Source organism: Cygnus atratus, chromosome 9, assembly GCF_013377495.2.
Source record: "Cygnus atratus isolate AKBS03 ecotype Queensland, Australia chromosome 9, CAtr_DNAZoo_HiC_assembly, whole genome shotgun sequence".
NCBI classification, from domain to species: Eukaryota; Metazoa; Chordata; class Aves; order Anseriformes; family Anatidae; genus Cygnus; species Cygnus atratus.
Window position 1 is genome coordinate 2658552 of NC_066370.1, and position 13012 is coordinate 2671563.

The 13012-nt window shown below is 38.7% G+C and overlaps 1 protein-coding gene across 1 annotated transcript in view; it reads left to right on the forward strand.

The window, feature by feature from the left end:
* Window positions 1–13012, forward strand: part of TRIP12 (thyroid hormone receptor interactor 12) — a 74372-nt gene that overhangs the window by 33681 nt on the left and 27679 nt on the right. Inside the window, 5 exon segments of the mRNA XM_035544381.2 lie at window positions 6991–7096; window positions 7856–7992; window positions 9333–9416; window positions 10761–10856; window positions 11831–11979. Of these exon segments, the coding sequence (XP_035400274.1) occupies window positions 6991–7096; window positions 7856–7992; window positions 9333–9416; window positions 10761–10856; window positions 11831–11979 (572 nt within the window).

Here is a 13012-nt window from a genome sequence, read left to right on the forward strand (position 1 = left end):
TGACTGAAACCACTTATAGATAAAGCAAATGGTACAAGTACGCAGTCTGTTCTGTAGGCCTAAGATACTTCTCTATCTTGCATGTCAATTTGTGAAATTGATACTTGCGTATTGTTGTCATGGGGACATACAAAATCAAGAGTTTTCTAACGTTTACTTGTTCTGTTTAACTTTTTTTGTCATTTTCTTAAACTCTGTGCCCTGACTGGGAATGATACTTGTTGGAAAACAAGTTATCTTACTTGTGGTTTCTTTTTTCAAGTTAGGTTTGCTGCTTTTTATTTTTTATGGTGCCAGTTTCTCATCTTAGTCTAAGATCAATAATATTTTAAACTTTAAAATTGGTATACCTAGTGACTGGCTCATGAATCACTTTCTTTTAAATTGCTCTTATAAAACATGTCCTCCCTAGTGCTGAATTGGAGTAGTAGGTATCTTTCTTGTACATTCTAATAAGGATTTTAGGCTGTTTCTAAGCCAGAGCCCCTGCTCATTAGTGTGCAGATATGCTTATAGCTCCATTTCCTTGAAAAACTTGGTACACCAAGGCAGCGTAATAAACTTTAAATGCTTTTTTCATAACATATATTCTATAAAACTTGTTTTAATAGGTTGGATTCCTAAGCCTGGTAACTGTTGCATGTTTACCTAGGCATGATCATGAGTAGCATGTTCCAACTAGGGCATGTCTATAGCTAATACTAATGCAGGAAATATGTGAAATAAACAAGAGGAACTGGATGGCTTCCTGTATAATCAAAATAGATTTAATTGACCTAACAGGCTTGTTTTGGATAACTTGCATGACTGGAGTATTGATTCTAGAATGACCTAACCTAGTTGGGGAAGGATGGCATTGGGGAAGGGGAGAGGGGTTGCTCTCTTATGGCAAGACTTTATGTACCTGATTCAAGACTCATGGGGTGGTGGACTCCTGAGGGGACAAACTGAATTTCTCCAGGATAATGACATGAAGGAATGGGTAGGAATTGGGCAAGACTGACTTACCATCAAGTTAGCTCTTAATGAAGCCTGCCCTTTAGTTATAGGCAACTCTTTGACAAAGGAGAAAAGCAACAGGGAGGTGAAAGAATGTGCTTCTAAGTGAACACAAAAAGGTGAAGGCAGAGGGTAATTTTTGTGACTGTTTATAACCCTTCAGCATGGAGTGAGAAAGGTGGGATAGCACAACCTGTGGTGGTGGGGGGTGTGGAGTAGCTTGAAAAACAACATTGAGAATACGAGCTTAAATTATCTCTCAAAGAATGTACTGAGAAAGCCAGCTTGACTAGCTTTAGCTCTTTTGTGACCTGAAAGTCAGCTTTTGGCATAAGATAAACTTAAGTAGAACTAAGACACTCAAGTAATGACAGAAAACAAAGTTGGTATAGATGGTAAATATATATACTTAAAAAGTCAGTATTAAGGGTTACAAAGCATAGTAAGAAACATTTCTAGACTCCATTTTAGGTTAAAGGAATTTGCTTTCTGTAGGTAGCATCCCAGATTGAGGGGGAAAGATGTGATACTGGGAAGTCTAAAATGTGTAATCTGTTTAGATTACAACAAAACTTACTTGAATAGCTATTATATTGAATATCACTGATTGGAGTATGATTATGCTAAATATCACTAAGATTTAAGTATCACTAAGATGTAAGAACTCCATCTGGAATAGATGGAGAGTGGTAATCTATACATTTTCAAATAGTCTTAGCTTTTGAAATAGTGCGTTAAAGCTCTGGCAACAGATTGAAGTAATCTTGGAATCAATAGTAATTAGTAACTTATCCCTTTCAGAAATACTTGGCTGTTATACAGCTTCACGAACTAGAAAATACTGGTACAAATTTTAAATGTTTCAACGAGATACACATTTTGAATAACGTTGAGAAATGTCAAGAAAATATTAAGAAATAAGAAATCACAAGGGTAGGTTTTAAAGGAAGGAGGGGTCAGGTCAAACTTACTGGAGAAAATAAGCTAATACCTTTGGAGGATAAGGGAGCAGGAGTAGCTGGTATCTCACACAAATAACAACCCTAAGGCCTTCTAAAGCAGTAAAGCAAATGGTGATCTAGATCAAACTGTGGTGTACACCCCTCTGGAGAAACGTGCTTAGAAGTCATTGTAGTTCTCTTAGTAGAAGCTAAAACTCAGTAGATTTGTATAGAGGTATAATACAAAAGAGGTGTTTAAAAATTGAAATAGGGCTGATAGAACTACTGTGAAGTAAACAAAGAGCCATAGAGAAACTCAGGGAAAAATGCTGGTGGGGGAGTGGTTCTATGAAGAATGGTCTGGGATGAGAGGGGAGATTATTATGACTGGCTGATGCGGTCAGCCATGTCTATGTAAATACAGTGCTGTTGTTCATCTCTGGATATTGCAGTCAAAGAATGACATGGTTCAGTTTAAAGTAGTTTCAAGTACAAGAATTATTATTAGTGGTTGTGATCTTTGAAGGAAAAAACAGAAGAGCTGAGGTAGCTTACCCTACGGAAGAGAAGGATGAGGAGAGATGTGATTGCCATCTTTGCAGGAACCTCCCACACACTGGAGGAGACTAACCTCAGGTTTCTTGTTCTGTCCTCACTGGATAAGTAATGGGCATTAAATGCAGCCAAGCTGACTTTCAGAGATTTCAGCTAGATACACAGCAGTCGTGTATTGCAAGGGTAACTGAGCCAGTGGCATTACTGAATAAAGGCTAGAAAGTTCATTGGAAAAGTAAAAATAGGCTGAAGGCTTCCATCTCTTGTTCTGCAGCTAAATATTTTGCTTAAAAAAGGCAAATTTTAAGCTTTGCTCTAGATTTGACTATTTTCATGTCCTTTCAAGCGCTATAACTTTCAGAAATTTTGGAATGCTGCAAATTGTGTCAAATCACTTAACTATATATATAAAAGCTTATTTATGCTTCTATTGCTTCTATTATCAGGGAAATTTCTGCCTCTCTTTGTATGGGGTCTTACCTTCAAATGGGAAGAAGCTGTCAATGATGGCTGGGACAATGCTGAAAGCAGGGTGACCTAGAGTAGCTGTCCCTAAATGAGAAGCCTCAACCTAAAACTTGAAGATTTGGGGGGCTGAGAAGAGAAGGCTGATGGATATAGTGAAAAGCCAGATAAAGGTCAACACAGAACGTGGTGGTGTAACTCCTGACTTGAAAGGGAAGGGGCAGGGGTGAGGGAGAGTCTGAAAATAGCTCTGAATTAGTTTATTTGCAATGGTAGGTGGCAGGGTGTCTGTATGTTGGACTGAGGAAATAAGATGACTAGGTAGGAGATACTTAGTTACAGTGATGGGCTGAATGAGGTTCTAGTTAACAACAGCTGAGGATGTCTGGGTTAGTATTGAGGGGCACAGTGGCATGTTAGAAAGACAGTAGGTGCCTTCCCCTGCCGATCGTGTTTTTACCCCACCTTTATTGCTTGAGCTAGAAAGCAGCCCAACACAGGAACCAATATAAAATGTAAATTTACAGCCCTAAGAAGTAAATCTCTATTGATTATCTTTCTGAACTGCAAACAAATGATGTTTGGGGTTATCTACTTTGAAAATTTGACTTTGTTTTGGCTTATGTAATACACTCAGGCTGTTAAAATAAGTAAATGTAGTACAGCTGCATTCAGAACTTGTTTCTCTCATACAGCAAAAATGCCTTTAAAAAATGCTGACCAGTAAACAGACTTAAATGTGAAGATGTTCTTAAGATTTTTTTTTTACGTATTTTTGTAAGGCTACAGTGTTTCAGGTTTAGCCTGTTTGGTTCTCTTTTTCTTCAGACTCATTAACATGAGTGTTTGGCATGCAAATAGGATGATGTCATGGCATAAGCAATTTATCTGCTTGCCATAGGGAAACCTATGGCTCCACTTCAATTCTAAAGCTTCCATCTGAAACTTCTGTAGTTGCCTAATATGAACTGCTTAAACCTATTTTTTTTTTGGAAGGTGTGTCACACGTGGACATCTACTAGCTCTTTGAGATGGATCTTTTAGGGTTGCCCCTATCTGTTACAGGGGTAGTGCTGACTGAGTAACTTCTGGAGATGAACGTGAAACTAATTCACCTGAAAGCCCTTGCTGTCTGTGGCAGCATGACTGGTGCTTTCCTTTGTCACACAGCCATAGGGATCTTTAATTCCATCTATCTGGATGTTGGTTGTGCCCTGTTTGCTAGTGAAGGCTTGGGGCTGTTTTCATCCTGTGACTCCTGTAGGAGCAGGACTAACTCCCAGGCAGGAGGCCTGCTAGCAGGGCGTTCAGGGGAGGGTTAAATTTGGCAGTGTGAGGGAAAGGGGCCTTGGTCCTGTGCTGAAGGAACTAGCAGTCCTGAACTTGTGGTGCTGGGAAGACTCAGGATTTCCCAAAAGATGCAAGTGGTAAGACTGACTTAGCTTTCTTAAGCAATGAACTTTAAAGGCAGAGAGTGGCTATGGACAGCAGGAAGGGAACAAGTTCAGAGAAATCTTTTGTCACTTCCTTTTTAGCCTGGGAAATGAATAGAGGGAGGTGGATGCACACAAGTGCCATGGCAGATGTGTAGAAGGAAAGATTTGGGGGAAAAAAAAAAAACACACAAAAAGATGCGATGAACAGAGCACTCACTGAGTGGCAGGAGAAAATGAACTTGGCTGTTCTGGGTGCTCAGTCTGTGATGTGTTCTGCAGCTCATCCACCAGGCAATAACTGGTAACTCTATGTTCCCCAGAACCTTACTGAGGTAATTCAGCTTGAAGCGATGGCTCAACTAATTGAATGCTCCTTATGGACAAGGGCAAGCCCCTCTACAGCTTCATTGCCATCATGTTTCGTGATGTCTGTGCTCAGCTGATCCTTGTCCCGCTAGATCAGCTCACCAGTCTGACAGAAAGCTAACAAGAGGAAGGTGTGCATCAAGTGTGCGCTGGGCATCTCGGCCTTGGGTCAGGGTAGTAAGGCATGAGCGAGCAGAACCACATTGTTAAACACAGCAGTAGGCCGTTTAACTCTGCTGACTTGCGAAACGTCTGCCCTTAGCTTATGTTAAGATAGGAATTATGCTAAGTCCATTTCACGTCATGTTCGGTGAAGGTGGTGTCTGTGGTTGATTTGCCTATTAGGAAGCTGGTAAGAACAAGCTTCATGCTTATGGCTGACCACTTGAAACAGAGTACCCGCAGATTTCAAGTAGCAACTGACCTTCTGATGTGAGGAACTCAAATGTTGATTTTTCCAGTGGACACAAAGTTAATCTCTCTGATACAAATGTAAAGCAAAAGTACATCTCATTTTTAGAGTATCATCATGATGTTACCTGGGGAAGTAGACTATTTGGTATCTGTAGCTAATGAGCTACATGTAGCTAATGAGCTGATCTGTAGCTATGAACTCCTAGAGTGGCTGTTGTGGTCAAATATAGTGCTATTATACTTAATACACGCATTTTTTAATGTAAAATAGTCAGCTATGAGAGGAGTTTTGTTGAATCTGTACTTGTAGGACTTGAAACATAGATAGCTGTGGCATAGGATCCCGCTGCAGCTGTTTCAAACTGCTCTTGTCTTCTCTCCAGCACTCCCCCTTCCTTCCCTTCCACAAACAAGGCAAGTAACTTACTGTATGTAAATAGGGTTGGATTCATTAACTGCTTCTCTTTTAGCAACTTCAACCTAAATTGTTGCTTTGCAACCATGTATAGTAAGTGTCACTGCTTTAGGAGTATTTCTTAAAAAAAGTAAAAAAAAAAAAAACAAAAAAAAAAAAACCGCATATTCTGTATGTACAGACCGTGTGAAAATTCAGGTGGCTACCTTATTTCAGCTCAGTGTGCAGTAGCTGTTAGATACAGACGCTTGTTTTCTTAGGTTGCCAAGTTTCTGGGGTTAATAAGCCAGGTTTATGGTAAACACAAGAATATCAGGTTAACCTTAATCTGCATGGAACTTAATGCTGTATGCAGTTAATGTGTTCCTGGATCAAATATGGTATAGTGTTCAGGGGACAGACTATTGACTAGGTCAGTAATAACTTTTCAGATTACGTTCCCTTTTCTGTTAAATATTCTATCAAGGCTTACGTAGTTACGTAGTTATTTCATCCTTAAGTATGACAACTCAATATTCCTGGAATTTTTTTAGGATTAACTAGCAGAAGCCAGTTTGATAGGTACTGTGCTAAAATGTGCTTAAATGTGTTTTATTTCTGCTGTGCTGCCAGAAGAGGGAGCAGTGTTCTAAATATTTCATCGTAAACAAGAGAAAATTAATATCAGCTGTGTTAGTCTTCAACAGTACAAATACTTCTAAATTAAAAACTCACAATTCCTTTCCCAGAGTTGTGAAAATATGCTTGGTCATCTGCCTAAAGGAAGACCTTACAGCAGTGATAGGGTTTGAAGGGATGTAGTTAAAACAAACACACACACACAAAACATTGCAGATCTCAACATTGGCAGTGCTTGACTTCTGGAGGGTGGGGGAGTCTGATTTGGTTTTAAGGCAGTTACTCTTAAGCCATATTAATGTAGATCAAACTGCTTGTGATTAAAAGTTACGATTTGTCTGGTGAATGTGACTAAGTTAATGCTGCACAGATTTACCTAAGGGGTGGGGGCAAAACAGATAACTCCCCCCCCCCCCCCCCCAACACACTATGGTTTCTTTTTCTCTATGATCTAAAGCTAAATAATTTTTTGTTTTAGGTGTTTTGAACATAAACACATGGAAATAATGTGTCATATAGTATTTGTTGAGCATGAGGAGACCTACAAGCTCCTGTGCAACTGGAGTGTACAGGTTACAAAAAGGTGTCCAAGTAACAATTTAAAAATAAAAATGAATTTTTAAGCATTTCTTTTACTGGAATAGCAGATCAGTGTAAGGTGACTAAAAGCTGTTGTAGACTTACTCTAGTTCTTATGTACAAGCTGTCCTGTTTCACTTCTTTGTAGAGCTGCTGTGTATTTAAAGACTGACTTACTGTCAATCCCTTAAATATTACATAGGCCTAAGAAAATCCACAAAGAAGCGCAGTGAATCACCACCTGCTGAGCTCCCCAGTTTGCGGCGGAGCACACGGCAAAAGACCACGGGCTCCTGTGCTAGTACCAGGTAAAACTCTAAAACAAGATGTGGTTACTGCTGCAGATTGGTATTTGTGTCTTTCGTAGCTATTGTAGAAAGAGCTGCAGTTTTTCAGGCTTGCAGGGTCACCCTGTACACTAATGTCATGGATAATGCATAGAATTTGGCACTATCACACTTCCAATAAGTACCTCAGCTATGGGAGTTAAGGGGGGGAGGAAGTACCCAAAGGCAATGTCACAAATTTAAATAATCCTTTTCTTACTAAGGTTGTGTTTAAAAAGATGGAGTTCTAAACTTCTCTGTTATGAATAATAAAATCAATGACAATTTTGAAAAATAAGACTGTATGGTGCCACGCAGGTGTCTGTTTTAATACTGTACCAATTAGCTTGTCAATAGCTGCATCTGAACAACTGGTACTGTGCATATTGAAGTACTTGATATGCCTGAGGTCTGTTCCTGTTGTCAGTTATGCACTTGAATTTGATGCCTTACATCATAAGCATACATATTTTTTTTAGCAGTGACAATAGTAATGTTTAAAAAAGCAGATTTAGAAAGGCTAATGCCCTTAAACTTGACCTGCTACTGAAAACCAAGCTGAATGTCAGAGTTCTTTGTACTTTGAATAGTTCAGAACTTTCTTTAAAGGTGAATACTCTGGCATCAGACTTCTTTTCAAATGTGTACAAATCAGTTACTTGGTTTGTAATTAAGTCACTTTGATTGTGAGCATTTTGACTATTTTTAAGTTCCAAAACATTTGTTTTTTCAAATCTTTAGTCGGCGAGGCTCTGGCCTGGGCAAAAGAGGAACAGCTGAAGCTCGCCGACAGGAGAAGATGGCTGATCCTGACAACAACCAGGATGGAGTTAACTCTTCAGCTGCGCGTACTGATGAGGCTCCCCAGGGAGCTGCAGGTAAAAAGAAATACCAACTGCAGTGTTTTAGTATACATGTGGATACAAACTTCATACATGGATTAAGTTCTGGGAGGAAGTTATGATTTAAGTTGGTACAGCTTCTGGAACCTTTTGAATGAGAGGGACCTTAACTTTTGAATCTGTTCTCTTGTACATCTGGTACAAGCTTCAGTTATGCTACTTCATAGTCTCCAACCTATTTCCAATGAAGTATACTTTTAATAAAAAAAAAAAGCCCAAAAACTAATTTCAGTTAATGCTACATAAATCACTGTACTGCTGACTGAAGAGATGCCAAGCTGTTCAGAATACAGAAGACAAGTATTTACCTGTGAGAGTTCTTTAATAACTACTGGAAAATATTTTTTAAGTTTTCTGTTGAAACTGCAAGCCTCTCTGTATTGGAGAAATTTGTCTTTGGGTTAATTAATACTCCTGTTTATGCAGTTCTGTTAAATGGTACTTAATTTTATCACCTGGTCCTAATCAACAGTGATTATGAAGGAGCTTTCCAACAATTATGCTGGGTGGTAGAAAAACTCAAAATGTCTGTTTTTAAAATTAGCTACGTTGCTATGAAAAGTCAAAATGAACTGGAATGAAGGGCAGTGTAACACTTAAGAGAATAAAATTACTAAGAATGCAGGCAACTGTGTCCAAAGAAGAGCAATGAAGCTGGTGAAGGGTCTAGAAAACAAATCTGAGGAGTGGCCGAGGGGGCTAGGATTATTTAGTTTGGAGAAAAGAAGGCTTAGGGAAGACCTTATTGTACTTTACAGTTACCTTAAAGGGGGTTGTAGTGAGGTGGGGATCAGGCTTTTCTCCCAATCACCAATTGATCAGACAATGGGAAATGGCCTCAAGTTGCACTGGGGAGGTTTTTGGTTGGATATTAGAAGGAATTTCTTTACTGAAAGAGGTATGCAGCATTGGAATAGGCTGCCCAGGGAAGTGGCTGAGTCCCCATCCCTGGAGGTCTTTAAGAAATGTGTAGTTCAATGGTGGACTTTAGTGCTATGTTAAAGGTTGGACTAGATGATCTTAGAGGTCTTTTCCAACCTGAATGATTCTATGAAATACACAAGAAATGTTATTTGCTGATCTGACTTCTTTCGTATCTTGTGTTGGTATAGCCTTTCTTGTTAGTTTTTGGATTAGGATTAGGTCTCTAGACTGACATTGGTCTAATTGAAGTGACAATTGTACAAGTGTGGTGGCAGTGTTAAATGCACACCACTTTTCTGATGATGGATGCTTTTTTTTGATGGTGGAGTCTATGCAAATTTTGTAGTTCTGAAGGTGCTTTAACTCATGTTAATCTATTTTATTTCTTTCAGCTTCTAGTTCTGTTGCTGGAGCTGTAGGTATGACAACATCTGGAGAAAGTGAGTCAGATGACTCTGAAATGGGAAGACTACAAGGTATAAAAGCTATAATTAATTTTCAATTTATTATTTTTTTGCAGCCTGTGAATAGCTGTACTGACGCACGTTCTGTATTATATAATGTGGGGAGGCTGTATCTTGTTTCTATGTCTGTGAATGTGTTGCTTTGCTTACTGTAGTTCTCATGAACTATGACACTGTAAGCTTTAACTCACTGAAGATGTGAGAATTTGGAACTAATGTCTGTAGGGATTGGTTAGTGTCCTTAGTTGTTTCCATGGTGTGTAATACATTACTATTGATTTTTTTTTTCAGGTGGAGATAGGGGTTGGGAGGGAGGAGGAGAATTGAGAACTGAGTCCTATTAAGTGTGTAAGCTATTGCTGGAAGTATGAGAATGTCTTTGCAAGAATACATTTCCAGTTGACAGGCTGGATTAGGTTGATCTGCTGATTCTGGATAACTTTTTTTTGTCCTTGCCATTGATAGTCAAGTAACTACAAGCTTTGATCAAAGTCTAAATGTTCTTAAACATGCTTGCTTTCATGCCTTAGTTATAGAAGAATTCAGGTCTCTCATCTGAAATACAGGCAGGTACAAACTCAGTTTTCATGTCCTATTGTGCAAGGAGTTCTGTGATTGTGATTTTTCCTTGCAAATGACAGATTTTGGCAAATCTGGATCACTAATGTGGAAATGAGTGCTATGTCAGTACCAGTTCACTTGCTTATAGCCCCCAGTAAGTGTAGGTATGCATTAGGAATGTTGAGCTAATTTTTTATTATTAATCGGTATCTGTGTTGATCAGAAGTGGTCATGCTTGCTACAGTAAAAATTGGAATTACCCAGAATCACCCACTTAGTCTACCTTAGGACTACTGAAAAGTGTTACTTTAAAAATGCTAATTTTCAGCAGAGATCTTGCTGTCCTATTCATCAGGAAATAAAGCTGTGAAACTTGTGTCCTTTCCTCAGATTAATAGTGCTACTCGGATCCTGAACATGTGAAGTTTAGCCAGTTTTGCGTAGTTTGAGTTCAGGTTTGAAATTACAGCCTATGTATCTGCTATTTTAGATCTAAACTTACAATGTTAATTTAGTAGACCAAATTTCTTCTGTAAAATATAAAGCTTTGAAAATTTGGTGGGTGACTTCTTAAGGGGCATTAATGCTCTACATATAAAAATGACCTATTTGTTCCTTGAAGGTCATCTTTTTGGTGTGTTTGAAACTGAAGTAACTACAGTCATCTAATCCTAACTCTTCTTTCCTAAAGTATCAAAATTCTAGTAGTCTTAAATTATAGCTTCATGGAATTTAAGCTTTTAAAAATATATGTAGAAGCTTTGACAATGGCTGTTATCCTCTGTTTGCTTTTAGCTCTATTAGAGGCTAGGGGTCTTCCTCCTCACCTGTTTGGCCCTCTTGGTCCTCGGATGTCGCAGCTCTTCCACAGGACAATTGGAAGTGGAGCTAGTAAGCCAAGTTTGTCTAATTTGACTTGATTCTTTCCACTTCCAGACTAGTAGAATTCAGCCACTAGTACATTCTAGTATTTGTGTTAGCTACATAATTTATATTTTACATGTTGGAGATTTGTATGTCATGAGTGCTAGACCACTGGTCAGCAATATTAATGAGTTTTTCTTCCTATAAGGAAGAGAAATTTGCTTTAGCCATATTTCATTTCTTTTCTTTTCTGTTTTAGTTTTTTTAATCTTGATGTTCCATTCTAGGTGGGGAAGGGAGGGTTCTTGCCTTTTCACGCCTTCATTATCTTTTTCTCCTGCATGATGGGCTGCTTAACAGAAGACCTCTGAACCCCCTTGGTTTTTTTGCTAGCTTTAAGCAAGTGCTTAAGCTAGCTTTAGAACTGATACAACCTAACAGTTTTAAGGTACCTTGTTCAGAGCTTCAAAAGGGTCTTAGTTCTCAGACTATGTCAGTGAGAACGTGGGTCCTTAGTCTTGTTCCACCATATCTGCATTATGCAGCTGGCTAAGATGTGTGCCTTCTAGTCCCAGCTGGTTTGGCTTCCAGGAGAGCCAAAGACAGCCTGTAACGCTGCCTGCCAAGAAGAAGATGGGGTCTAATGGATACTCTACGTGCTGTATTATCTAAGGGGTATGCTGAAAAGTCCTTTACTTTATAAAGGTAGAGTGGTATGGGTTCTGTCACCCACTGTAGGTTGGCAAAGATGGCTATGGTGAGCAGTGTGGTGAACTCCCTGAGCTGTGACCAGTCTGCACTGGAAGGACAGCTAAGAGTGAGATTTCATTTCTCTTTCCCTCCCCCTTTTTATGGCAGGGAAAGGAAGTGAAACTACAAATGCAGAGGAAGGCAAACTGTCTCTCGTCTTCCACTCTGGCAGAAATATAGCGTAACAGTTGCACTGAACACTTAAATTCTCTAATATCTTCTTTCCTAATCTTTTTTTTCTGGATATATAGGTTCTAAAGCCCAACAGCTTTTACAAGGTCTGCAAGCCACTGATGAAAGTCAGCAACTACAGGCAGTGATTGAGATGTGCCAGCTGTTGGTCATGGGAAATGAAGAAACATTAGGAGGATTTCCAGTCAAGAGTGTTGTACCAGCTTTGGTAAAACAAACAAAAAAAACTGTGCTTCTGTTGGAAGATAAAATATTTCACTTAATATCTTGCTTAAATCAAGTATTTAAGATGGACCAACAAATGCCTTTGACATTAGCCTACACTTAGAACTAACACTGGAATTACCAATGTGTCAGATTTCTTTCTTCTCTTTTTAGTATGGAGTTCATTTTTGTGAGCAGTTTTAACAATGTAACTTTTTATCTCTTAGAGCTAATAACTTGAATGGGTATATAAAATGTCACTTCCTCATGTTCCTGCAAATATATGAAAGGGATCTGTTTTGATGGTCTAAGGAATGAGTGTGTTATGCATTATTAATTACAGTAACAGCACTAAAAAAAACAAACAGGTGGCATCTAGTTTACTTTTCTTCCATAGCTTGCTTGTGCTAGGTTCTGCAAATACTGTCTGTCCTTGCTCAATGATTTACTCTTTCTTGATCTGCTTTTTAGCATCAGGATTTTTCTCCTAAATAAGTTATACTATACTGGGCCTCACTAGTCAATATTTTTTGTCTGTTTTTTTAAGAATCGATGAGGGTTAGTTGGCCTAAAATTTAAAATACTTCCAAGAAGACAGTTCCTATTCTCCCTTCTTATTTGCATAGCCTTCAGGCTGTAGTATGTGTATTGTCAGGTATTTCTTCAGAAAAATAGCCCCCAGAACTTTGTGATTCCAGTAAATAGCCTTTAAGTTGCACTTTAGCAGAGCCTGCTTGCCATTGAGTCTTTCTCCTCTGGTAAGAATTGGTAAATGTCAGTAAAGCAGTCCTTGCTGCACATGTTGTCAGTAAGGTAGCTGCTGCTTAGAAGGACTTAGATTTTACGTTTAAATGCAAATTGCAGCAAGTAGTCAAAAGTATACAGAAGTAGAACAGCAAACTTAAACAAAACAAAAACCACTAAAAATGCTTAGGAAAAAAAAAAGCTCATTACATGTTTAAAGAGAAAATTGTCAAGTCTGCACACATTGTGAGATAAGGTCTGATAGATGGATTTAAAGACAAATGCACTTATTT